Below are 26,714 nucleotides of genomic sequence, written 5' to 3'. Positions count from 1 at the left end.
GAGACTCCTCACCAGGTCTCCCACCCCTTGATGTGGTCACCAACAGCTGAGTGACTCACGCTAACTTCAGACCTGCCCGTGGGGGTCAGTCCCATCACTCCTGAGCTAGAGAAGAGGGAGGATCCTGCATTTCCTCAAGCTCACATTGATGGCTGTGTTTCAGGTCTACCCCACGGCAACTCGAGCCCTGGGCCTGGGCACCTGCAGCGGCATGGCAAGAGTGGGTGCTCTCATTACCCCGTTCATTGCTCAGGTGGGTATCGCCCCCAAATACGGAGGGGGTGGGCATGACAAAAGCCAAACCATGGCGAGCAGCTGCTCCATGCTGAGCCTTCTGCAGAGCCCTCGGTGGTGTGCATTATCTTATTTTACCCTAACAACCCATCCTATGAAAGGAGTCGTATTGCTTGCAAATGAGAAAACAGGCTCAGAAAGGTAAAGGGACTTGTCCAAGGTCACACAGCTGGGAAGCAGAGAAGCTAGGACTCAAACCCGAGTCTTTCCTATGCAGAAGACCCTGGGGGTGCCATACGATTTGGCCAAAAACTAATTGGATGAAAACAAACTGTTGAAAGCAACATGATTTAGTGGGAAACAGATGTCTTGGGCCCTGGTTTCTGAGTTGGATGATTAGGTGTATTTGCAGAATTTTGCAGCCTCTTATGGGTCTTAGAGCATTTCTATCCATTTCCAGGGATCTTATTTTGAAGTCGTTTTGCTTCTTTGATATCCAATTCTTTTTTTTTTTTTCTGTCTTTATCCCTTTTTTTTTTACCAAGGTAAAAATCACGTAACATAACATTAACCACGTGAAAGTGAACAATTCAGTGGCATTTAGCACATTCACAGCGTTGTGCCAATGCCAACGCTGTCTAGTTCCCAAACGTTTTCATCAAATAAAACTCCATGTCCCTTAGGCAGCCACTCCCTATTTCTCCTCTCCCCCCTTGCCCACCACCAATGTGCATTTTTTTTTTTAAAGTAAGCTCTACACCCAACGTGGGGCTCCAACTCACAACCCTGAGATCAAGAGTCCCATGCTCTACCGACTGAGCCAGCCGGGCGCCCCCTGTGCAACCTGTCTGTATGAATTTACCTATTCTGGATATTTCACATAAACAGAATCCCGCCCCATGTTTCAGCCAAGCATCTGTGTTCTGGGCTGTTCTGTTTGGCCATTGTATGTCACCATTACCTCCTGTGGAGGGCTGGCCATGTGCCCGCGTGGTGCCAAGTCCTCTTGAGGCTCCTGTCCTTAGGAGGCAGATAATGCCCCTACCCATTTGGCAGATGAGAAAATGGGATTTAGCTCTGCTGTTAAGTGAGAAAGTCAGCAGAGGTACTACTCTGAGAGAGTGTAGTTTCACGGAATACAGACGCTTGACCCTAATGGGGTCTGAGCTCAAACCCCAGCCCCATCCTTAGTATCTGTGTGAGCTGGAGTATGCTACTTAACCCTCTCTGAGGCTCAGTTTTTCCCTCTTTAAAATGGGGACAATTCCCTCGCTCTTAGTCGTGGGGACTGAATGGGATAATCCCACAGAGGGCTTCCAAGAGGGCCTGGCTTTAGCAATACTTCCTGAATGGTCGGCGGTGCCCGTGTTTCAGAAGAGACGCGCTCACGGCCCTGTGTCTCCCTCCCCCAGGTCATGCTGGAATCTTCCGTGTACCTGACGCTGGCCGTGTACAGCGGCTGCTGCCTCCTGGCTGCCCTGGCCTCCTGCTTCTTGCCCATCGAGACCAAAGGCCGCGGACTACAGGAGTCCAGCCACCGGGAGTGGGGCCAGGAGATGGTCGGCCGAGGGACGCATGGCACAGGCGTCACCAGGTCGAACTCTGGCTCTCAGGAGTAGGGACCGATGCGGGGCTGAGCTGGCCTTTGAGGCTGTCGAACGCGGGGAGCTAGTGGAGCCCAGTTGGGGCACCGACTGTCACTGCCGACGTCAAGAACTCACCCAGAAGGACAACCTGGACCAACAGGGTTTTGTGTCTTGACTACGTTTGCTCATATTCATCGAGATCCACCTGGGGGTGGGGAGGTATTTGCTCAGGGGGTCCTCTGGATGTGTGGGGGGCGGTTTGTTAATAACCTGTGGACCTGCATGGGAAAACTGCCACATTGGGAGTGGCCAGTGTCACCGTTAGCCAACCAGACGCCACCCAGAGTCAGCCAGTCACACCCTTGGTGAACAACCACCTACACATCTCTGTAGATACAGTCCAGGCCCATAGCCCGGTAAAGACCTGCTACCCAGGGACTCAACACCTGCCGTCCACCAACAGGACCCGTTTCAGAGATTTCTCCTCCACCCCTGGCCCCGGGTTTTCTTCTTTGAAATTGCAGGTGACCCAGCTGTGGCCTGAACAGCTTCTCCCTGGGTCTGAGAGATGCTCTCTCAGAAGGGGCCCCTTGGTCTGCCTCCCCAGGGCCGGACTAGTAGAGACTCTGGCAGATGGACATGCATTTGAACTTGAGCCACGTGTCCCCTCCTGGTCCCCTCTGGAGTCGCTCTCTCTGGCTCCAGCGGATTCACGTGTCCGTGGGGACAGTTGGACTTCTACCAGATGACCACCTCAGAAAGCTGTCGTCCTCTCTCTCCCCCAGGAATTGGGGACAGAGGCCAGAGGAGGTGAGGGTAAAGCCCAAAGCCAAAGTGGGGGGCTTCCCCTTTGGAAGCAATGAAGGCTGCACCAGGGGCTTCTTTTCTGACCCCCTCGTCGGTCAGGTTGGTTGGTGACTCTTAAAGAAAGAAAAACAGTTAACTCAGGTTTCAGTGTTTTGGATGTTGAGGGTGGGTAACTGGCTACATGGGCAGAGAAACTGAAAAGATGCTACACCAACCACCCACTCCCATCAGGGTCAGGGAACCAGGAATCCTCCCCCCCTTGGTTTCTTGCTTACCCCTGCTGTCAAGGGCTGGTGTTTACATAGAGGCAGCTCCTGGGGTTCCAGCAATAGTTCTCTGCCACTGTTGGGGAGGAACGGGACGGCCCAGATGTGTGACATGTGTACATTTGCAAAGGGAGAGAGGGCAGTCTGTTGGGTTTGGGGTTGGCCTCGGTTGGAAGGGCTGATGCCATTGTCTCAGCAGCCAACATCCACCTCCAGGATTTGGTTTCCATGAGCCCTTTCCCATCATGAAGGCAGGGAACCTAGAGGAGGAGCAGGGAGGCTGCTGGATCCCATCAAAGGCCAGAGAAGACTGACCTTCTGCGTGGAGATGCCTGCTTGAAGTAAACATTTTGAGGAAGCCAAATGTGTACGTTCATCTCTTATTAAAACATGTTGGTGGTGGACATTGTAAGGATTGAAGTTTTTCCATGTGTCATGATGTCCCAGTGACAGTTCAACTTAAGAATCTTGCCAACTTCGTCCATCCAGGGTAATCTCAATGCTTTAATATGATACTCTCTCCAATAAGGTGGACAGGTTGCATGATTGGCTGCCAATGTCATGACTTTGAGTCTGTCAGAGACAACACTTTCTTCCAATGGCGTGGAGGTCACAGTGGGTGACTACTGTAGGCTCAGGTCCTGGGCTAATGTCAAACAATCCCATGTTCCTGAAATATAGACTGTAGTCCCCTCAGCCCAGGCAGCCAGAGAGGAAGCAGCTTGGCAGATCTACCTCTCCCCGACACCCACATTTCCTTGAGCCATGGGTGGCTATGGTTCTCATTCTTTCTGGTCTGCTGAGCTCTTCTGGGTCACACAGAACCTTAGCTTGTCTTTCTTTCTTTTTTCTTTCTTTCTTCTTTCTTTCTTCCTTCCTTCCTTCCTTCCTTCCTTCCTTCTTTTCCCTTCCCTTCCCTTCCCTTCCCTTCCCTTCCCTTCCCTTCCCTTCCTTTCCTTTCCTTTCCTCTCCTTTCCTTTCCTTTCCTTTCCTTTCTTTTCCTTTAGCCTTACAGCTAGTCAGACACTGCCAGACTAGTATGTCCACTCCCTTCACCCTCAAATAACCTGGAAAAACTGGGGGCTGGGGTGGGATAACAATGCTTGGTGGGAAGGAATGTTTTCCAGGCCCTGGGGTAAAGAGGCTTACAGTTGAGGGCTTTCTCTTCTTGAGAAAATGAAAGTTTAAAATCTTTGCCTTCTAAATTGCCTACGCTTAGAAAAAAAATCAGTATTATTGAATGATGCAAGAGCTGCCACCAAAGTTGTCCAAGCTCTGGAATATACAAGGCCTTTAGCAGAAGACATTTATATCTAATTTCGAACTTTCCAAAAGCTCCTGTTTCCATTAATGGAAATGTCATCCATTTTTCTCAGTGTTAGGAAAGATGTCAGAAAATGGTAAAAGACAGTCAATGTAGCTAAGGCTATGTGGTTTCTTTCTTTCCCTTATTCCGAGTATTCTTAGAACACAGAAGTGAGATGTGTTGGCAATAACGTAAAAGTATCTTAGGGATGGACTTTGAAATGAATATGGATATTCATTATTTTGGGCAAATGTTAAGTAACAGAGAGGCTTGAAGGGTGAGATCAAGAGTCTCCCTTGGTTACTACTAGTAAACTAGTCTAGGATAACAGTGAGCTGCAAGCAACAGTAAAACCAGTCAATAATGGCTTACCCATTTGAACATTAATTCCTCATTTAACAACAAGCCCAGGATCAGGCCATTCTAAGGAAGGCTCAGCAGCTCAACAATGTCATCAAAAACCCAGTTTCTTTTTGTTTTTCTTCTCCACTTTCCTCTGCATGTTGGCCATTTAACCCTATGCATGAAACCTCATGACCCCAAGATGGCTGCCAAGGTACTGGATATCAGATTTTTTCAAAGGAGGTAGAATGGGGAAGGAAGAGTCACAAAAAGTTTCCTTGCTAAAAGATCTGAATCTAAAAGCATGAGTCTTCCCCCAGAGCTGGAGAAGGAAGGGCCTTCCTTCCAGGATCAAGGGATGTCCACAGCTTCTTGAACACAAAATTGGGATTCTGTTAGCATGAAGAAAGAAGAATGGTGATGGGGGATGGTCAAGAGGAGCTCTGCCACAGAGCTCTCATCAAGGCTGTTTTAATTACAAGGAACAGAAATTGGACTCAGGTTAATGCAAATGAAGAAGTACCACTTTATTATAAGGCTGGGATCGGTAGTTAATTTCCTCCAGGGGACAGCCAGGGAGCATAAGTGAGGGGAACAGAGGTGTAAGGAACAACAGAAAGAGGGAAGAATTGTGGTAGAGTGAGAAGCAGAGACCTCTCCAAAGGGGGCAGCTATTGCTCAACCCTACCTGATTTTGTTGCATGGTGGGAGCTCCCAATTTTCAAGATGGGAATCTGGCTTGTTACACGAACTTTCCAAATTTTAGTATGTTGGATCAAAAACTTTTAAGTGATGTGTGAGCCCATACAATTCAACTGCAGGCCAGGTTTCACTGATGGGCTGCCAGTTGGCACCTCTGAGAGATTAGAAAAATCTCAGAAATAAAGTGCAGCCTGGCTTCACAAACAGAACCAGACTCAAGGAACCACCGGAGCCCAAGGCAGCCCCCTCTCAGGAGCTGTGGCCTGTTTCCACCCTTCTCTATAGACTGACTTCTTTCTGCCTCCTTGTGGCTGCTGCATATGCCTAATCAAGCATACGGTTTCCGTTCACCCTGACTCAGCTCTGCAAACATATCTGACTCAGCTGTTCAGTGCACCACTTCCAAATTTGCAAGAGAGGAAGCTGATGGGACCAGATGAATGTTGGTTCCAGTCCTGGTCCAATTAAGTTGGGTCAAGGAGGTGGCTTTGGCCTGCCCTTTCTGTAACCCACAGCAACATGTATATCAACTCTTGAGTCTGTTCATTATAACTCTATTATGGAGCACGTCATGGCATGTGGTCAGTGTGCATGGAGTATCTACCATGTATCTATCAGGCATGATACTCAATACTGAGGATCCAAAAAAAAGAATAAGACATGGTCCTTATCTTCATGCACTCACGATGTAGTGGGGGGAACAGGCCTAAACAGATCACTGTGATACAGTGTGATGTGAGCCCTATTGGAGGGATGCAGAGTGTTGTGGGAGGCATACAGAATGCCAATCCAGAAGCCCCTTCTCACTCTTCAAAGATTCAGTGGTTTCAGTCAGACTTTAGTTACTTTGCCATATTCTGCTTCTTTGACAGTTAAACATACAGACATGTCACAGATAAGCATTCATAATTAATCAAGAATACTCAATGATGAACCACTTCAAATCCTCCTACCCCCACCATGCCAGAGAACAGAACACTTTCTAAATTCATCAGTAAGAAAACAATTCCACTCACAATACTGTCAGAAAGAGTAAAACACTTAAGAATAAATTTAACAAGGGGCGCCTGGGTGGCTCAGATGGTTAAGCGTCTGCCTTCAGCTCAGGTCATGATCCCAGGGTCCTGGGATCGAGTCCCGCATCGGGCTCCCTGCTGGGCGGGGAGCCTGCTTCTCCCTCTGCCTCTGCCTCTCTCTCTCTCTCTCTCTCTGACTCTCATGAATAAATAAATAAAACATTAAAAAAAAAAGAATAAATTTAACAAAAGGAGGGCAAGCCTTTTACAAACTGTGAAACATAGCTTAAAGAAATCGAAGACCTAAATAAATGGAGAAATAGTCCATGTTCATGGATCAGAAGACTTAAAATTGTTAAGGTGTCAATCAATGCCCCCCCAAATTGATCTATAATTCATATGGAGCTACACAGGACCCAGAAGAGTTAAAAAAAAAAAAAAAGTCCACTTGAAAAAGAAGAATAAACGTGGAAGACTCACACTTCCTAATTGTAAAACTTTTTACAAAGCTACAGTAATCAAGATAGTGTGGTACTAGCATAAGGATAGACATAGGTCAATGGAATAGAATTGAAATTCCAAAAAATACACCCATATATTTATGGTCAATTGATTTTTGACAAAAGTGCCGAGACAATTCAATGAGGAAAGGTAATACTGTCTAAATTCATCAAGCTGCCAAGAATTCATTGAAAAATTGGTTACAGATCATCTTCAGGGAGGGAGCAGGAATGTTAGGCGAAGGGAAAGTGAAGAAATCAAGCATTGCTAAACCTCCTCCAGTGCCGTGTGGGTTGTGGAATTTTCCCCGTGCTCCTTCTACTCTGAATTTTAGGCAGAATTGAGAGGAAACCACATTGCAAAGAGGTTCTTCCCATTTACAAAAAGAACAGGAAGGGTGTGAATGTGGACTTCCTGGCCCCGTATATTTTTCTGAGTTCATTGTGTTCTAAGTTCTATCGGGTTCCTGCTGACAACCTAACCTTAACAGGTAGGGGTCGCTCTCCCTGGGGAATTTTAGGTTGGGTAAAGTCATCACTTTGGTCAGAAACTGAATGCTGTGTTCCACTCCAGGCACAGGGAGATGCCCCCACCCAATCTCGTGCGAGTCCCTAGTCTTGACCCAATGAGGCTATGAGGAGGAGAGAGCTAGTTCCTTCTAAAGTGTCTGCAGAGATAGTTGAGGAAGATGCTCAACAGCTTCCTCCATAGCTGAATTCCCACCCCCCGCCCAGCCTGGGATTCGATGTGCACTGGTTGAAAGTGAGGTGCTGGAATCACCCAATGCCTGGCCCTGGATCTCCTTTCTACCCCCTCCCAGCTGTTGACTAGAACTCCCTCCCTGTACCTTGCTCACCTATGAAATGGGAATAAGAGCTACTTCGTGGGTACAGGTGTGTGTGATTACACACTACACGAGTAATGCGTGCAAGAGTTTAGCACCAATGCCCAGTTAGAATGCAATGAATTTTAGGTATAATAATAATAATAATAATTAATAATTTATTCTTATTCTTATGATTAGGATAGGAACTCTAACTTAGATCTTGGCTCCCTCACTCTACTTAGCTCAGTGTCAGCCAAAATCATGGCAGATGCTTCATGAAGGCCCCACCAGGTGCCACAGAATGGGAAGGAGCAGAGAGTGATGGCGTGGATGTAGATGGCATGGCGTGGACCAATCAAGACCTCGTCACAGCACTTAGGGTGCCACGGGTCCCAGATGCATGAAGGCTTCCTCCAGGCTCTGGTCTTTCTCAAAAACCCAGACAGATGCAAATTCCACCTCAGAGCCTGATGCAGATAATTAGGGATAAAGATGCTAAGGTGCCCTCTAGGTTCATTTAAGGCTTTCAAAAACATCTAGAAGTCCATTTCATCTCAGAAGGTAGCAGCCAGAAGAGAAGAGAGACATTAAGTTTGCCCCCCCAACAAGGATTATGCTTGGTGAGTTCAGTTCTCTATGAAGGGGTTCCTTGTGGGATGATCCCTCCGGCAACCCCTCCTCAGAGGTTACATGGTGCTCATGGGGCCATTTAGCAGGTTGCTGATGCTGTTGGGAATCCTGGATGTGGAACGGGTATCATGTTGTTAGTTCAATGCCTTACCTGTTCGGCCTCCCCACAGTCCAGCTCTGCATGTGACTTCCTGCAACAAGATCTATCACAGCCTTCCCTCAAGTGTACTCTGTGGCATCAGTGCTCTGGGCAAAAAGGTTTCCATAGCCAAATAAGTTTAGGACTGGATGAGAGAACATCAAATAGATGTCTTTGCTGCAGGACTTTTCAGAACCTTTAATATGTTAATGTAATTTGTCCTCAAGTTACCTAACCTCAATTATCCTCAATTTTCTGCTTGCCCCTTTGATTTTCTGAGCTTTCCTTTCTTCCGAGGACTTAAAATAAGTCAGCCCCCAGCTGTTCTTCATTCTGTCAGGCCCAGAGTGGGTAAAGAGACCCCAGTGATCAAAGGGAGCCCCAGGTAGGGCCAGACTTGCCTCCAGGAATGGACCTTATGGATTCCCTCTCATCTTGTGCTTCTTGCAGAAAAGAGCCAGGGTGGAAGTGGAGAGTGAGTGACAGCTTAGAGAGGGGTACATTGATTGGTTGGCTGAGGGGAGCAGGGAGTCCTTGGGGAGGTGGTGTTTTCAGAGGTGGGGTGGCGGCATCCTGAGCAACTCCCTTTCTTCTAGGATTTTCCCAAAGAGCTTGGCTGCCTCCAAGGCACAGCCCCAGTGGATGGTGAGCCCGTAGCCTCCATGGCCATAGTTGTGGATGACCTGGGAGAGGCAAGAGAGAAGGTAGCCAGGAGTGCCCTGGAAGAATCAGGAGCTCCCTGAAAAGTTCTGGGCAAAGCCAGAGGGAACCGGAGGGCCTCTCAGCTACCTGGCAGGATGGTGGGGCCCAGGAACACCAGTAAGGTGATTGTTTGGGGAGCTGGAGGTCAACACCCTAGACCTTCTTTTGCTTAGGAAATGGACCTGCTTTCTGCACTCAGCACAGAAAAAGTAGAATCATCTAGAACTTGAGGCCAGGGATTCCCCTCCCCCAATCAAATTGTTTGAAGTTCCCTAAATCACCTTTCTTGTTCCCATCCTGCTCCAGAATGCCAAACCTCTTGTGTTAATAGAGAGACTCTTCTACCCACCTCGGGAGGAAAGAAAAGCCAGGGCATTGTATGGGGGGACTCTGGTTAGCATGCTAATTTGTCCTAGGGACAGAGGCAAGACCCCTGGGGCCTTTTTTAAAGCTAAAGCCATCAGCAGGGAGTTTGACTCCATATGTGACTCTCCTCTGTATGTGTGTACACGTGCATGCAAGCACACATACACATACATCCCCTATACACAAAACTGTTCTACACACACACACACACACACACACACACCACATGCCCGGCATAAGGGAGGAAGGATGACCTACATGAGGAGGATGGCTTTCCTGTGGGGACTCTACCACCTAGTCAGGTCAGTTCCTTCAGCCAGGACATCTTCCGCCATCTCAAGAAGCCCCGCTCCTACCCCAGAAGAGGGAACATGAAAGAGGGACCCCAGAGAACTGATGGAACGGCCACAGAATAGACATCTGCAAATTCAAACCACATCCCAGCCATGTTCCTCACCAGTTGTCTGACTGAGGCAAATGATTTCATGTCTTAGATCCCCAGGATCCTCACCTGATGCATGGGGGAAGCAGGACCTATCCCAAAGAGCTGGAGGGGAGATTCAGGGAGGTCTTTCATGTCTCAGTAACCCGTTTTCCTTCTGCCCAACCACAGGCTTTGACAAACTGAGGGGCACTGCCCTCTCCGTAACCTTGAGCAGGTCCTTTACAACATCCCTGAGCCTCAGTTTCTTTACAGAGGAAGGGATGTTAGCCAGCGTTGTCCTGGCCTGCCAGTCGGCTGTGTGAAGCCAGATGTCAGGCAAGACTGGAAATGCCAGAGCCTATTAGGGGTAGGGGGGGACTTTGCGTTCCTTGCCAGGAGAGCATACCTCTGTGTTTAAAGATCCAAAGCGAAGCTGTTCTCTTTCTAGCCGAATCTGGGAGCGTACTGGCCGAAGGCCAGTCAATTCAGCAATAATTTTTGCATCCTGGAAAAAAAGAGTGTTAATAATTCATCTCCAGATTTTTTTTTTGCTGCTGCCATTTTTAGGTGACAGAGTTAGCTTTGGAGTCTCATTATCACCACCAACACCATCACTTTCATTAACCACCGCTACCATCACTACCTTTATCAGCTGCCAACACCATTATTGTCATTCTTACCACATCACTACCAGTTCTATCGATGACCCCATTTCCATCAACCACCACTACCAGCCACCACCATGATGTCAACAGTCATGCCTCCTCACCCTCATTATCACCATCCTGAGCATATTCATCACCATCAACACCACCACTGTCATCGCCACCAACAGGCAAATGAAAAAACTGAGATGTCAAAACAAACAAACAAAGGAGAAACACTGAGATTTCTACAACAAATGTGTCTGCTCCTTGTGCAGACAGACTAAGGTGTTTTTAGGGTTGTCATCTCAAAAGACAGCAACTCTTAGCCATGGACAGATAGGTGTCACCCACTCACAGTAGGACTTCCTTGTGCATTATCAAATTCTGGTGTATTTCACAGTCCCTTGCTGGAATAAATTTACTCAATTATCCCAGTGGCAGTGTCTTCCCATCCTCAAGGGGCCTCACGATCAAGCTGCCAAGACCCTGGTCTAGGGTACCAATACTCCTCCCCACCTTACCTTCAGGGTGGGCTCCAGTCTGCAGCAGCCTTCCCAGATGGTGTTGTGGTCCTGGATGTTGTTTGCCTCACTCCAGTTCCCCAGCTGAAAGATGCCTCCCAGAGTCACTGCCTGGATCCTAGGTAAAAGTGAGGAGAGTCAATGACAAATGGAAATGAAACCTTTGAGACAAATGGGAGCCATCGCCATGCTCACCCTTCCAACCGTCTCTACCTAAATCCCCATAACCATCCGCATGGTCCTCCTTGCTAACACCACCATCAACACCATTGCAATCACCACTGTCATTACCACCCACCACCATCTCTACTGTCACCATTAATGTCACTGTCGACATTGTCATCTCTTCCAGTGCACAGCATGGTGACTATAGTTAGCAATACTGTATTGTATACTTGAAAATTGCTAAGAGAGTAAATCTTAAATGTTCTCACTACACACAGGGAAATCGTAATTATGTGACATGATGGATGTGTTAGCTAACCTTATTGTGGTAATCATATCGCAATATATGTATATATCAAATCGTCACGTACATTGTAAATGTGCACCATTTGTCAATTATATCTTAAGGAAATGAAAAAATATCATTTACGTCAACAACATCATCTTCACAACTGCCTTCTTTGCTATCATGAATATGTCATCACCATCAGCCCCATTTGCCATTTCCACCACCAGCATTCATGTTGCCATTGATAATGTCATCTCTGTCACACCACTAACATCACCATGAAGATAGCACAGCCCCACTTAACATTAATGTTGCAATCAACATGAATTAACACTGCCTTTGAGATTGTCATCTCCACCATACTATTAACATCATCGATAGCGTCATCTCCATCAGCACCAGATACTGCCTCCACTCCCAATCATTGCCATCATCATCAACCTCCTCCTCAACACCACGCCACCCCCATTAATGTCAGCACTCTACCATCCTTGTCCTAATCACCAACCCTGTGAACTTTCCCAACAATGACAGTATTATCTCCACTATCACCATTCCACTCTCAAGACATTGTCATCCCATCAAAATGACCACCATCTTCACAAACATCATCACTTCTCCCATTAATATCATTATCACCATCAACCCAGATCCCCATTCCCACCACACTCCTGTTATTTCTGTTCACACCTTCCAGTGTCATTGCCCTCACACACACTACCCTTGCCTCCAGCATCACCACTACGGTCGTCCAAAAACTTGTTCAAGATGGAACCCAGTTAAGGTTGAGTCCTGCCTTTCCAGGGATTTAATGGCTCAACCTCACTTAGAAAACATTGGAAGAAAAAACCTGCAGCGACTAAGCAAAGGGCCTGGGGTGGGCAGCATAGAGAGGGCATGAAGGTGCCCCTTCTTCTGCCCTAAGATGTCAGGTTCTTACCCTGGGATGATGTATGGGGACTGGTAGATGCCTTTCTCTGGGTCATGGGTGAGAATGAAGTGCTTCATCCAAGGGGCATCCACCTGTTGATTGAGGGCAGACAAGTCTCATCGGGGGAGTTGGATCACTGTTCTGCTCCCCTCTCTGCCTAGATGTTCTGACAAGTGTGGCAAAGCCAATTCCTAAGCCCTCTGCTGACCCTTCTGCTCCAAGTCTGCCCTGACTGCTTGCCCTTGCAGGAAGAGCCACCCCTGCTCCCTGAAATATCACACATTTTCACCTACATGACCACAGAAAAGCCCAGCACACATGTACAAATACACATACACTTCAGCCCATATCAGGAACACACTAACACTCATACAGGCACACATACACACATGCCCACAAAGGGGCATCCTTCACACACATGCACACATACACAGTGAGAAGCAATGTGGGATGATGTTTACAAGACATAGGCTCTTAAACCAGATTGTCTGGATTCTAACCCCAATTCCACAACTCACCACCATGTGAATTTGTGCATGTTACCTAATTCCTCTCTGCCTCAGTTTTCCCATCTGCAAAGTAACAATGGCAATATGATAGACCTCATCTCAAAGGGTTCTGGTAAGGATTAAATTAATAGCACAATAAAGTGCTCTGGCCTATACCTGGTACTTAATAAACACTCCATAAATGTTTGCTCTTTTTATTATAATATAGGAATATGCACTTCCTACATATGTAAAAACATATACGTGCATGCTTTGCTATATTATGAAAAAAACCCGAAAGAGAATGTTTGGAGGGGTCATGTTGGTCCTTCTTGCTTCTTTAACATGTGCCTGAAATCTGTGAGGCTCTTCTAACAGATGTCCCCAACACATCCTCTATCTTTGGAGAGGAAATAAGCAGGCAGCTACAATCTCTCTATCAAGAAAAGCAGGAGGTTCCATCCCTCACCTTCACACTCACCTTAATGATTTGTCCCCGGCCTGGTTTCAGAAGAGGGTCTGGTTGCAATGCCCCAGCCCACACCCCAGTGCAGTTGATAATCACGTCAGCACCTCCTCTTGCCACCTGGCAGCAACGAACAGAGCAGGTGGCATGGGAAGGGGTGAAGGCCCTGGTATCCCCCCTCCCCTCTTTCCCTCTGCCCTCCACCCTACAGCTCTCTGCTCCCTATGGAACAGCAGGGAGGAGACTCAATGAGGAATCCAAGGAACGGACTTCAAATCTCTGCTCCGCCATTTACCTGCTATGTGACCTCAGAAATGTTCCATCATCTCCTCAAGGCTCAGCTGCCTTCACTATAAAGTAGGGCTGGTAATATCTGTTCTTAGACTGTGTGAGGATCCAATGTGACCCTGGATGTGAAAGTGCTCAGGAAGGAGTACTGTGGAAGGGGGAAAACCTTCTTGGTACCTCCCAGAAGAAGTCAGACACAGAGATAATTCTCTTCCTCCTTCTGAATCCTTTTTATTTCATTCTCTTGCCTTCTGCTCTGCCAAGGCATTTTCAGAAGGCATGGTGGAACCCCTGGCTCTGTGCATGTGTAGGATACTTGACAGCTCAAGGGTATAGCATGATGGGCACCCAAACCCCTAGCCCAGTGCCAGTGACTCCCCTCACAGGTCTGTCATGGGGCACACACATTGCAAGGCATTGTCATTCAAGAGCCAGCATTTGCTACATTGGACTGTGAGCTTCTTGGGAATAAGGGCTGTGTCTGAGTCAACCATGTATCCCAAGTGCCCATCAGGGCTCAACCCGGAGCAGGTACTCATTATATAATGCCAGTAGCTGCATTTACCAAGCACCTTCACATGCCAAGTACAATTCTAGGTGCTAGGATTGAGTGAAGTTATACAGCAAAGCTCCTGGTACTTAGCCAGTGCTTGATGGTGATAGCTGCCATTGTTATTGATGATGGTGTTACTCTGGAGCCAAGTCAGCTAAGAGCTTTAACTTTGCAGAAACATTAACCCTGATTTATGTAGGAGGCAACCAAGTGTCTGGAACTCAAGAGTGAAGTGCAGCTGATACAGGTAAGAGGCAGCCAACTCTCTGGCCCTAAAACCCACTGAGGCTCAGAGGTAGATTAGCCCCTAATGTCCACCACTATCCTACCATCCCTTTGTTCCAGCCACCAACATCAAGACAGAATGCTTGAGTCCTTCTGGGATTCAAGAAAGGCCTGGGACAGGCCTCACGGGGACCCTGGGAGTCTGACAAGGGACCCCCAACCCAGCAACAGGGAGCAGAGGCCTCCCCTCCTCACCTCTCTCCCACATCCAGCCCCTTCCAGCCCTGCAACTCACCTCCTCAAAAGACTCCACTTTCTGCTGGAAGAATTTCACTCCCCTCTCAGTTAACCTGGGGGGATCAGACACATCAAAAAGCCCAGTATTCAGTTCTTTGTCCCATCTCTCCAAGGAGATGGCATGGGGGATGTTCCCTAAAGAAACTTCTGTGGATGTTAGTCCCATAGGATGCTCCTTGAGAAAATGGCTGTGTAGTCAGATCAGATCAGTTCATAAGCACCTTGATGGACTAGTGGTCCATGAAATGTCCCATGGGAAAGCTGAGATGGCTCAAGCCCCTTGTCAGCAGATGGAGATGGGAGAAGAGCCTTGGTGAAGGTCATACAGTGAGTTAATGATAGGATTGGGACTTAGACCCAGGCCTCTTAGTTCAAAACTCTTCCTACTACAACCACATTGCTTTGTAACATCAAAAGGAATGAGATGCAGGGTGGAGGAGGGGCAGAGCTGGACCAATGCTAAACGCCCCTTTGTCAGAAGCAAGGCATGAGGAGGAAGGTGGACTGGGGACATCCACCCCTCCCTCAAGATGTCCCAGAGGAAAAATATCTGTCATTATTAGAGATGTAGGAGAAACATCAAAAGAACAGGAAGTAAACCCTATGAAAGGTGAAGCATAACCTCAGGACTATTTCCTCAAGATAGAAAAAGTGGGGGTATTCTGTCTAGGAAGAGGCTGGATAGGAGTCATAAGTATCCTAGCGTTAGGAGAAATAACTATGTTGTAGTGCAATGATTCCGAAACCTGGCTGATAATTAGAATCACTCAGGGAACTTCTTAAAACACAAATTTCTAAGCCCCACCCCAGAGGATCTGATTCAGTAGATATAAAGTGGGGTCCTGAAATCTGTATTTCTAAAAGCTCCTCAGGTGATTTGATAAAAGCTGCAATCCATTCTAGATTTTTTTTTAAATCTTAATAAAATAGTAAAACATAGGAAATATATGGAATCTTCCTTAATATGAATATAAATATAAATATGTCTCTCAAGCTAATGTTTGCTAATTTAGAACACTACAAGATTTCTCTTAACATCAGAAACAAAACAGAGACAACCACTATACCCTGTATTAGTTAACATTGTTCTGGAGGTAGTTACCACAGCAGTTAGACAAGAAAAAAAAAATGAGTTATAAAAATAAAAGGCAACTTATGTTTTGCAGATGATGTAAATATGTCTGGAAAACTTATGAGAATCCATTTAAAACCATTACACAAACATTATGGATTTTGGTGAGGTCAATAATAAATATCACATGTAAAGATCTGCCCAGATGGTTCTGATGCCCGATCAGATATGGAAACCATGGTTTAGTATACGGAAGTGATCAGAACCAAGGATAGCTCCCACTAAGCCTAAGAGTTTTCCTTTAACATTTGGGGTTGGTCAATACAAAAACAAATCCCGTGAACAATTGTCAGTAGACACCCTGGTCCTTGGGAGGTGCTTTCCTTAAACCAAAGTTGAAATTCTCACCTTTCAGTCAGCCATGGTAGATACCTCCTCCCCTCCACAATCAGGCTTGTGTTGAACCAGCCATAGCTAGAGTCAAAAACAGGCAAGAGTGGTAATAAAGAATCAGAATCAGAGCGATATTCAAAGACTTTCAAATGGAGGTGGGAGCAGTCTCACTTTAGGGGGCCCCCAAGGGTAGAGCCAGGACCACTGAGTGAAGTTCAAATGGGGACTGGTTTTCAGTGCAAGGAAATTTTTTCTATCAGAAAAGCCATCCCTGACATTAGGGTGTGCACATGGAGACCGGATGTGCATTCTTAGAAGGTATTCAGGCATGGGGTGGGGTGAAGGGAGGACCAAAGAGACATCAGGCTGCAAGGGAAAGAATAGAGGCATTTGGAGTCACACAGACTGGGTTAGAATCCCATTTTGGTCACTTGGCTGTGTGACCTTGGGAAGTCATTTAGGCTCTCTGAAGCTCAGTTTCTTCATCTACAAAAGAGAGTAGGGACATGGAGCTTCTGGGCTTCAGATCTGTGATCTCCCACCATCTTAGGCCAGGTCCTTTACTGGGTGGGTGGCTTCTCCAAAGGAGCTGAACAGAGCAGCAGGAATCCAAGGTATCAGTGGCTCTTGGCTTGGGGTGGAATAGGAAACTTGGTACCTCCATCTTCTGCTGCCTTCTGGACAGATCTGTCTGAATCATAGCACCTCAGCCCCTTTGCCCATAACAACCTCACCTGTAATCAGGGAACATGTCCAACTCTCTGCAGGTCAGCTTCCGAAATCCCAGAACTGTGTCCTTCCAGGACGGATCCTGCCAAGGGAGGAGAGAAGGAGGCCCAGGGATGGGTGAAAGTCAATAAAAAGTTGTACAATGTGTATCACATGGAAAGCACTGTTCCAAGTATGTTACTTATACCACTCCATTTAATATCCCCAACAATCCAATGAAATACATACTATTCTTATCTCCATTTTTACAGCTGGGCCAATTGAGACTTAAAGAGGTTAAGCAACTTGTCTAAAGTCACACAGCTAATAAACGATGGAGCTGAGATTTGAACCAACACAGTTTGGCTTCAGAGTCCATGGTCTTAACCATGATGCTATACGAAGGAAGGGTGAGAATAAGGCTGAGGGCGAGTGATAGGGTAAGAGTCAGAAATAGGAGAGAAACTGTTGACAATGAGGGTTATATCAAGGGGTGAGGGTGGGAGGCAGCTGAGCATAGGGTCAGACAACCTGGTGGAGTTTTGGGCCTCCCCACGGACCACCTTGAATTCTCTGAGACTCCCATTTTCTCGTCTGTATAATGGAATTAATAATCACTCTTGGTCCAATGAAAGAGAACAGATAATATGGGTGATGCCTGTAGCCCGGTGCTAAACGCTGACTCAGCCTTAGAGAGCTGGCCTGGGTTTCTGGACACCCCGCCCAACCATCCCCTCCAGCAACTTAAGAACATCCCCCAAGGCTGTGCCCTTCTTAACGCATTAGGCACCATGGGATCACAAACAGCCTGGGTTCAAATCCCAGTTCTGCCACATAAGAGATTTGTGACTTGAGCAAGTTACTCCATTTCTCTGAGCTTCTATTTCCTCGTTGTACAAAGAGGCTAATGATAGCACTTACTTGTTGGTTATTATGAGAATTAAATAAGTCACTAGTCATAAAGTAGTTAACGTAGGGCCTGGTAAATAGTAAGGGCTCATGTGCCATGATGAGTGTTTTAGTCTATCTTGGCAAAAAGCCCTAGCACCTCCAGGGACACAGGCAACCTTGTGACTTCAGCATGAAATCGTCACCACTACAGGACATGTCTGGGTTTGACTCAACCAAAGGCTAGTTCCCCTGTTTCATCAGAAAGTTCTTTGGTCTCTGCCAATTTAAGAACAAAATTGGAAACAAAAGTAATTTTAAAGCATAAATAGAATTTAAAGGAAACCTGATTTGAATGCAAGAGGCTGTCACCCACAAGGCTCAAAGTACTCCCCAGACTCAGGCTCCCAGCCCTGGTCTGTGATCAAGGACCCCTCACTCACCGGAAAATCTTCACGGAAGAGGTTGTAGCCCGAGATCAGGGCCAGGCCCATGTTTGCAGCATTGGGAGAATGGATGTGGCTCAGGAGATAGTCAAAGGTCTGCTGGTTCCAATGTCTGGAAGGATCCCACAGATTCTCGGTCACCTAATACCCCGAGCTGGACAAGAAAACTCTGAGGGTTGGCTTGCATGGGATTGTGACCAGGCTGGTGGGGATATGTCAAAATCCAGAAATCCACCAGGTTCACTTCTGCAGCGTCCCAAATTTCCCAAATGCCTATGGGTCTTCCCTAAGCCCAGACTTTCTAGTATTTCCCCACTAATAGGAAAGAGAAGGGGGGGAACAAGGGAGGATCCATCACAACCATTTGGAGCCCACCTCGGGCTTGGGATCATGTAGCTGCGAGTTTAAATGAAGGCTTAGGCCTGCTTTGAGATCTGCCCCACAGTTCAGGCTCACTCCAAGCACCTCCCCCTCCCCCCGTATAAATGCCAGCAGGAGACCTTAGCTTCCTGCTCCCAAACACTTTCCTCCTCTTCTTCCTGGGCACATAACTGGCTACATCACCTAGAGTCCCATGCAGCCAGGTGTGGCCATGTGACTGAATTCTGGCCAATGTACCCTAAGACCACACATGTCGTCCTCATGCTGTGCTCCTTCCAAAAGCACAGCATGGTGACATCAGAAGGTACGGTGACACAGGTACTGTGGCATCAGATGTGACATCAGAAGCCACAGAGGAGGACAGCAGAGCTGCGAGACGCAAGGAGCCCGGGCCCCTGAATTGCCACCCAATGATCAGGAACATCGGTTTTGGAACTTATGGGAGAACGTAACTTCTGTTTGAGTCATTACACACTTGGGGCTTCTTTGCTGAAGCAGCCGGCAGTTTGCGGTTTCTACACTGACAAAATAACCTTTGCAACGTCTTTGCTACACCTGATCATGCATCCACCCATTTACAAGTATTCCTGATCTGGAGGTTCCTCTAAAAGTTAAAACTAGAATTACCCCATGATCCAGCAATCACACTACTGGGTATTTACCTGAAGAATACAAAAACACTAATTCAAACGGATACGTGCGTCCGATGTTCATAGCAGCATCATTAGCAATAGCCGAGATATGGAAGCAGCCCAAGTGTCCATCAATTGGTGAGTGGTTAAGAAGATGTGGTCTGTATATATAGTGGAATATTACTCAGCAGTAAAAGAGAATGAAATCTTGCCTTTTGCAATGACATGGACAGAGCTAGAGAGTATAATTCTAAGCGAAATAAGAGAAAGACGAATGCCCTATGATTTCACTCATATGTGGAATTTAAGAAACAAAACAAATGAACAAAGGGGAAAAGAGAGAGAGAGACTCTTAACTGTAGAGAACAAAATGATGGTTCCCAGAGAGGAGGTGGGTGGGGGGGTGTGGGAAATAGGTGATGGCGATTAAGGAAAACACTTGTGGTGAGTGCCAGGCGATGTATGGAAGCGTTCAATCAGTATATTGTACACTTGAAACTAATGTAACACCGTATGTTAACGAACTGGAACTAAAATAAAAACATAAAAAAAAGAAATTGTTAAATGAAAATGATTGTCACAATGGGCAAATTCAGGGGAGCTAGATTTCTAAGCTGTTAAATATGGCTGTTAAAAATGGCAATTAGAATGAGTTCAAGTAAACTGAAAGATCTTTTTATGAATTTATATATGGAAAAAAAATACGTCTCTGAGGGCAAAATTGCTCCCTACTGTACCCAATATCAAGGACTTTAGTGCATTTTGTCCTTCTTTATAATTATTGCTGGGATTTGAAGGGCTCTGTTTTTCTTTTTTTTTTTTAGATTTTATTTATTTATTTGAGCAAGAAGCAGAGACAGAGACAGAGAGAGCACAAGCAGGGGCAGTGACAGAGGGAGAGGGAGAAGGAGACTCCCCTCTGAGCAGGGAGCCCAATGTGGGGCTCAATCCCAGGAACCCATGATCTGAGCCGAAGGCAGACGCTTAACTGACTGAGCCACCCAGGTGCCCCTAAAGAGTCCTGTTTCCTGTTAACCACTGGGGAAATCAGATGAAAATGATCTTTAAATAAATAAACTAGGAAAAAAAATACCATGTATTCCTGATCCATCCATGCACATGGCATCCACAGCCACCCAGTTTAGGGGAGGCATGGAGGAAAGCCTCCATTTGTCTGGCACATAGTAGGCCTTACTATTTATTAGTATTTTCTTCTAAGCCTTGACAAGGGGCTTGTTCTTGGTGACGGGAACCCTGAGAGGGAGCATCCCCTCTTCAAACTCAGCCCCACCAGTTCCCCGGGCCGCCCTGTGGGACCCTCACTCACACTTCCTGTGGGTTGCTGGGGTCCAAGAGGTAGGCCTGACAGAGGCCGGCAGCCACATTGCTGTTGGTGAACGGGGTGAAGCGGTCTGCATAGACCCTGACGTCCAGCGATGGCAGGACCGAATGGTAGCGCTCGTGGATGCACAGTGCAGTGGACAGCCCAATGACACCGGCTCCGATCACCACCACGCGCATCGTGCCGGCCTGCAGGGGGGAAAGGTTGCAGTGTGCCATCACCACCGTCACCACTGTCCCCTGAAAGGCTTAGAAAGTGCCAGACACAGCCAAGCCCTTCTATACCTGATCCTCTTAATGACCCTCAGAAATGGAAAAATGGAAACATAGAGAGGCCAAGCAACTTGCCCAAGGCCACGGGTCAGCGGGTGAGTGATGCAGCTTTGGCTGGGGAGCCTCCCCCGAAGACCCTGCCCCAAGCCAGGAACATAAATAGGCCTGAGAGGAGTGTCTGGCCGGCTGTAGACTTGGGGGCTTGCGGTGAGGACCATGGGCTCTAGCTTCCAATCTCATACCTCAACTCTGCCACCTAATGGCCATTGACTTTGGGCAAGATGCTCATGAGCCTTCACCTTCTGGGAAACGGGGGGATAATAACAGTCTACCTTGGAGAAAGATGGGAGTTTTAACAAGATGGCCAGTGTAAAAGCCTCAACATAGGGTCAAGTGCAAAAGAAGTAGTTTACTGACATTCGTGGAGCACCTACTGTGTACCGACCCAGGGCTAAGTGCTTCGCCCCGCGTTCTTAGGAGGCTGGGGCTATGGGCCCCATTGTTCGGATGAGGAAAAGGAGGCTCAGAGAGGCGAAGTAAGTTACCTGAGGTCACACAGTCAGTAAGTGATGCTGCCGGGATTTAATTTCGGTTCAAGTAAACTCAACATCCACTTACGGCACACCTACTATGAACCAAGCTGGGAGCTAGGGGGTGCAAGGTCTGACTTTAGAGCTCGGGTCTTCCAGCACAACCGCTCAGGGCCAGCCTTGGGGGCTGGGCTGGCTGGGTCCTCAGAAGTTTAAAAGGCTCAGCAGCTTTGGACCTTGAAGCTGCTTGGGCCCCCACACAGCAGGGAAATACCCTGTGGGCTCCTGCTGAGGCAGAACAAGGGGACTTTTTTATGCCCGGAAGGGCCAAGTTCAACTTTCCCTCCTCTACACTCACAGCCCTCTTCCCAGACCAAGCCTCCTGGCAACCCCGTGGCCCTGAACGGCAGGACATTCTCAATACGGCCTAGTTTTGTAAAAGGGGAAAACGGCTCCAGCCCACAAGAACTGGACTCCGTTGGGGTTTCAGCAGCCAAGTTGGAGATAAAACCAGGAAACGGAAAAGCATTTCTCCTCTGGGCCATTCTCCTTCCTGCTGCGAGGCTTGGTTGCAGGGGCAGGACCCTCTCAGGGACCCCTAGCCTCCTCCCACCCCGCCTCCCCCCCTACTTTGCCTCAGGAGATTCAATCTCCTCATCTGTAAACTAAGAGTAACCCTGACCTCCCAGGGTCACCCTGAAAATGAATCCACCAGCTTGGCAGAAGTTCCTGGTGCCACGCCTGGCACAGAGTAGGGCCCTCAGTATGTAGTGACCTCCTTCTGTCCCCTGGGCATCTTGAAGATAACAAGGGAAAGAACACGGGGCGGGGTGGGGGGGGGAAGGAGAAGAGGAAGAAGGGAGAGTCAGACCTGGCTTCACTTCTCACCCTCTGTGTGGCCTTGACCAAGTGACTTCCCCTCTCTGAGCCTTCTGACTCTCTCTGCATAACTCAGGAGAGTTGACCACTTTTGTGCATTAACAATAAGAAGGCGAGAATAGAGGGCTTTCCAAATTCCCCAAATGAATCCAGGAGGCAGCAGTAACAGCCCAGGCTGGGGGTCAGACATACCCAGGTTCGCGGCCTGGCCCTGGCACACGCCCAGCCGTGTGACCCTGGGCCAGTCGCTTAACTTAACTGAGCGAGGGTAACCAATCTCCTCAGTTTCCCAGGACTGAGGGTGTTCCCAGGATGTGGACTCTGAGAGCGAAAACCAGGAGAGTCCTGGGGCAAACAAGGATGAGTTTTCGTCCTGATTGAGCCTCTATTTCCTCTTTTGTGGACTTTTAAGGGTTAACAAAGCTCCCTGCCCATTGTCTCCCCACCAAAATATCAGCTCCCGGAGGACAGGGACATTTCTTTTTTAAGATTTATTTATTTACTTTAGAGAGAGTGAAAGAGTGTGTGCACAAGTCGGGGGAGGGGGCGGCGCAAAGGGAGAGAAGCTCAAGCGGACTCCCTGCCAAGCAAGGGGCCCGATACAGGGCTCGATCTCACAACCCGTGAGACGGTGACCTGAGCCGAAACCAAGAGTCAGACACTTAACCGACTGGGCCCCGGGCAGGGACTTTTATCTACTGTTCTATCCCCAAGGCCTAGAATAGTGCCTTGCCTATAGCAGGGACTCGCGAATGAATGAATGAATGGATGAATGAATGAATGAACAAGTGAATGAATGCATGAATGAATGTATCAAGTTCTTATGAGGATCAAAAGAGAAAATACTGGTTAAGTGCTGGGGAGCTCATAAATGACAGCAGTGATTGTCGCCGTCCCTGTTCACAGGTGAGGGAGCCAAGGACAGAGAGAGGAAGGTAAGATATTCAAGGTTATAACAAGGGTTGGAGGAAAGGTGGGGTGTGAACCCAGCTCTGCCTTTTCCAGGGCCTGAGGTTTTTTTGTTTTGTTTTGTTTTGTTTCCATTCTCATGCCACCTAGAAAACCAGCAAAGGATGGAGAAAAAGAGGAGCTGCTTCTATAGTAGAGGTTGTGAGGGACGAGAAGGAGAGTGTGAAAACCCTCCAGAGGTTTCTGGGCAGGAAGAAAGAGGCCCCGGCCTGAAGCAAAGCAGGCACATGGCCTGTCTCCGATAACCAGGCTGGTCAGGTGTGTCGAAGCCTCTGGTTAGGACCAGGGGCACATGCCCAAGAGAAGAGCATGAGGGACGCCCAGAACAACATCTGGAACCAAATGGCCAAGATAAAGAGGGACAAGTAACAGCGTGGGACTCAGTTTTTCCAGAGCGTAAAATGCTAAAGATGAGTTAGACATTGTCATACAGATGGGGAAACTGAGGCCCGGAAAAGTGGAGAGACTCTACCAAAATGACGTGTTTGTGATAAAAGGGCTTGTGGGGTCTCGGGGTGAAAAAGTCTCCGGAAAAGGCAAGAATAGGTTGAATCAGGAAAAGAGCTGTCGATACAGGGACGACAATAGCCCTGGTATAGCCTGTTCCAGTCCCTGCGCTAAGAAATGTACGTGCCTTATCTGCTTTCATCTTCTGACACCCCTCAGGGTTATCATTATGCCCATTTTCCAGATGAAGCAAGTGAGGCTCGGACACCCAGCTGGTGGTGAGAAGCAGAGCCCGGCACAGCCTGACTCACAAGTCCGCGTCCCTAAACAACACCACGCGAGGCTGGCAAATCACGCTATTTGAAAAAAATCAAGAGGGCGAAACAGGTGAAAATAAACAGCCAATAAATATTTCAGCGTCCTGCATTGAAAAAACCCATAACATACAACGTGTGTACGAATTTTTAGTGCGTTGCTGGTAGGCATAGAATTGAGAAGGAAAAATGTGGTTCCTAAGCTAGTCATCTTAAACTGCAGGACTCAGATGATGCTGATTATAGCAACTGCGTGTGTGTGCATTAGAGTACAGTATAAATGCATGAGCTTCTTCTGAGAAGCAGGAGCCAAGCTGTGGGACCTGACAGATCCAGCCTCAGGTAAAATCATTCATGCACGTGGATAATGAACTTGTGGACTCGCACGCGCGTGCCTCGACTGCTAGGTCAGCCATTTCTCGTTGTTGCTGGTGTTCCTGTTAGTGTTGCCCTTCTCCCGCGTCTTACACCCTTAACTTGGAGTGTGCATCCGGGAAGCTGCCGAGCTTCTCACATTTATCTGCGTGCGTGTGGAATTATAATATGTCTGTAAGTGTGGGGCGGGAGGGGAATTTGGGGCATCTGCCACTCGCCACTACACATGTGTAGATTCATCACAGATGTCCTCTTGCTTCGTCCTCTCAACTGCTCTGGGAGGTTCTACAGACGTGGGACTGAGGTTCAGGGAGGGGAAATCACTCTCCCAAAGTCACGCAGCCAGTGTGGGGCAGCACTGGGATCTGGACTCTGTTCTACCTGAGCTTTCTGCACCGTGCTATATAACTATTAGGCAGTGGGCAGTAAGTTGGCACCTGACGCTTTCTGCTTGCTTTTCAGTCTCGTGTTTGTTTGCTTATAACCTCCCTTGTCCCTCAAAAGGAATTTGGGGCAGCTTGTGCCTTTGATTGCTATTTGCGTGTAGCAAAAAAATAGGAGACTTGTTAAAAAAAATCAACAAATCACGGGCAAGGTATTTGAATGAACAAAATCGGGTTGTGCCATATGGGTACTTCTTCTGCCGTTGATATTTTCACAGTTTACCCTTAAAAGGAACAGAAATGCTTGACAGCCAGGCTACCAGCCCCCTGTCCCCAAATAATCATGACCATTTATTGAGTATTTGCTATGTGCCGAATTCTGTGCTAAGCACTTTCTGTTCATCACCTCTTTTGATACTCAGACTAACCCTGGAAGAGGTGATTATGATCCCTGCCTTCCAGATGAGGAGAAGGAGGTCTGGAAAGGTGAAGGCACTTGCCTATGTTCCTGCCTAGCCACAGAGCTGTCACCCGCCTTGGGCTCTAATGTGGAGCCTTCTCCTTAACTCTGGGAGGACCCTGAGTCCTGGTGCACCGACACCCCCACTCACCTGAATTGCCAAACTTCTGAAGAAGCAGCTGCTGTAGACGCAGGATCTTATCTCCTGAGGGGAGTCTCCTGATTCTGGGGCGTCCTGTCCTCAGCCCTCTGCCCGCCAACTGGGACTGGAGCTCAGGGTCAAAATCTGGACTTATGGACAGGGCACAGCGAGGGGTGGGGCTTGGCACTGAGCTGCTCACAGGCTGGGAGACCTCCTCTCCCCTCCTTCTGGTCCCTGAAAAGTTGCCTGACTTTTCTGGCTGATCCCAAGCCCCTGGGGACAGCCCTTGGGGCGGGGGTGGGGGGGAGGGCTGATGGGGACAAGGAGGTCTGTCTCCCCGGGCCAGCTGGAGACGATCCTCTTTCTTCCCTCTTCCTGCTGCCACCCTGGGGGAGGGGAGGGTTGTTCCCTAGCCACTGTGGGCCTGGTCAGCCTGGCAGCCCTGTGGGGAGGCCAGAGATACAGGACAGGGCCTCCAGCGGCCAGCCGGCCAGCCTAATGCCATTCTTGGATGCTGGGTGCATGAGGCCAAGGAGAGACTCAGGGTGACGCCTATTTGGGCCATAAGGATGCGTGGCTCTTTGCTGCTGTATCCCAGAGACACGGGCGGCAGAACTCCAAGTCCCTCCTCTGCCAGAGCTAGACGTGGAGTTGTGATTATTAGAGCCGAAGGATTATCAGGCGCCTCACTGTGTGGATGGGAAGACTGAGGCCTGGAGAGAGGGACTAACCAGCCCCAAGTAAGGCATTCTTTGGGTCAGCTTTGAAGATCCAGCCTCCACTTCCCTATCTTCAGCATCATTGAATAAAAAAGTGAGGATAAAATAAGAAAATGCATACAAAATATTTAGTGCATGGTAGTTTTTAATAATTTTTATTTTTTTTTTAGATTTTTAAAATTTATTTGACAGAGAGAGAGAGAAAGAGCGAGCACAAGCAGGGGGAGCAAGGGAGGGAGAAGCAGGCTCCCCACCAAGCAGGGAGTCCGATGCGGGGCTGGATCCCAGGACCCCGGGATCATGATTTGAGCCAAAGGCAGACACTCAACTAACTGAGCCAACCAGGTGCCCCTTTATAATAATAATTTTTAAAAGCATGGGGTGAACTCCACTTTTTACTCTATATACTTCTATTTCATTTGAATTTTTAAAATAATAGTCATGTATCACTTTTATATCACATGACCTTGTGTCCCTAATTCCTTGTGCCCCTAGTTCATCATGGGAATATTTAAAGTTAACAGTTAATTTAAAGTTAACAGAAATTCCCCGGATAGCTTCATGTGCCCCCCCCCCCATCCCAGCAATGATGTATGGCTTGTAAATTTCAGTGTTCCAGTTTCATTTATTTATTTATTTATTTAA

At 47.8% G+C, this 26,714-nt stretch overlaps 2 protein-coding genes across 3 annotated transcripts in view; one reads left to right on the top strand and one right to left on the bottom strand.

The window, feature by feature from the left end:
* The window catches only part of SVOP (SV2 related protein), a 68,022-nt gene extending 64,727 nt beyond the window's left edge, over window positions 1-3,295 (top strand). For both annotated transcript variants that reach the window (XM_032397978.1, XM_032397977.1), the window contains 2 exons: window positions 164-253; window positions 1,647-3,295. In XM_032397978.1, the coding sequence (XP_032253869.1) occupies window positions 164-253; window positions 1,647-1,853 (297 nt within the window). In that variant the 3' untranslated portion in view covers window positions 1,854-3,295. The remainder of the gene's footprint in view (window positions 1-163; window positions 254-1,646) is intronic.
* A 5,217-nt stretch (window positions 3,296-8,512) lies between these two features.
* Window positions 8,513-25,437, bottom strand: DAO (D-amino acid oxidase). The gene is made up of 11 exons (XM_032398030.1): window positions 25,360-25,437; window positions 20,565-20,767; window positions 18,222-18,336; window positions 16,917-16,993; window positions 16,198-16,263; window positions 14,716-14,770; window positions 13,370-13,474; window positions 12,410-12,492; window positions 11,016-11,133; window positions 10,254-10,352; window positions 8,513-9,038 (listed from the first exon to the last, which is right to left on the bottom strand). Exons 2-11 carry the CDS (start codon window positions 20,756-20,758, stop codon window positions 8,907-8,909), a joined length of 1,044 nt encoding a protein of 347 aa, XP_032253921.1. The 5' UTR covers window positions 20,759-20,767; window positions 25,360-25,437; the 3' UTR covers window positions 8,513-8,906.
* Window positions 25,438-26,714: the final 1,277 nt, after the last annotated feature.

The sequence above is a fragment of the Phoca vitulina genome, unplaced genomic scaffold, assembly GCF_004348235.1.
Source record: "Phoca vitulina isolate PV1807 unplaced genomic scaffold, GSC_HSeal_1.0 scaffold108, whole genome shotgun sequence".
Lineage (NCBI taxonomy): Eukaryota > Metazoa > Chordata > Mammalia > Carnivora > Phocidae > Phoca > Phoca vitulina.
Note: the sequence above shows the minus strand (reverse complement) of the source record. Positions and strands in the feature narration are given on the sequence as shown.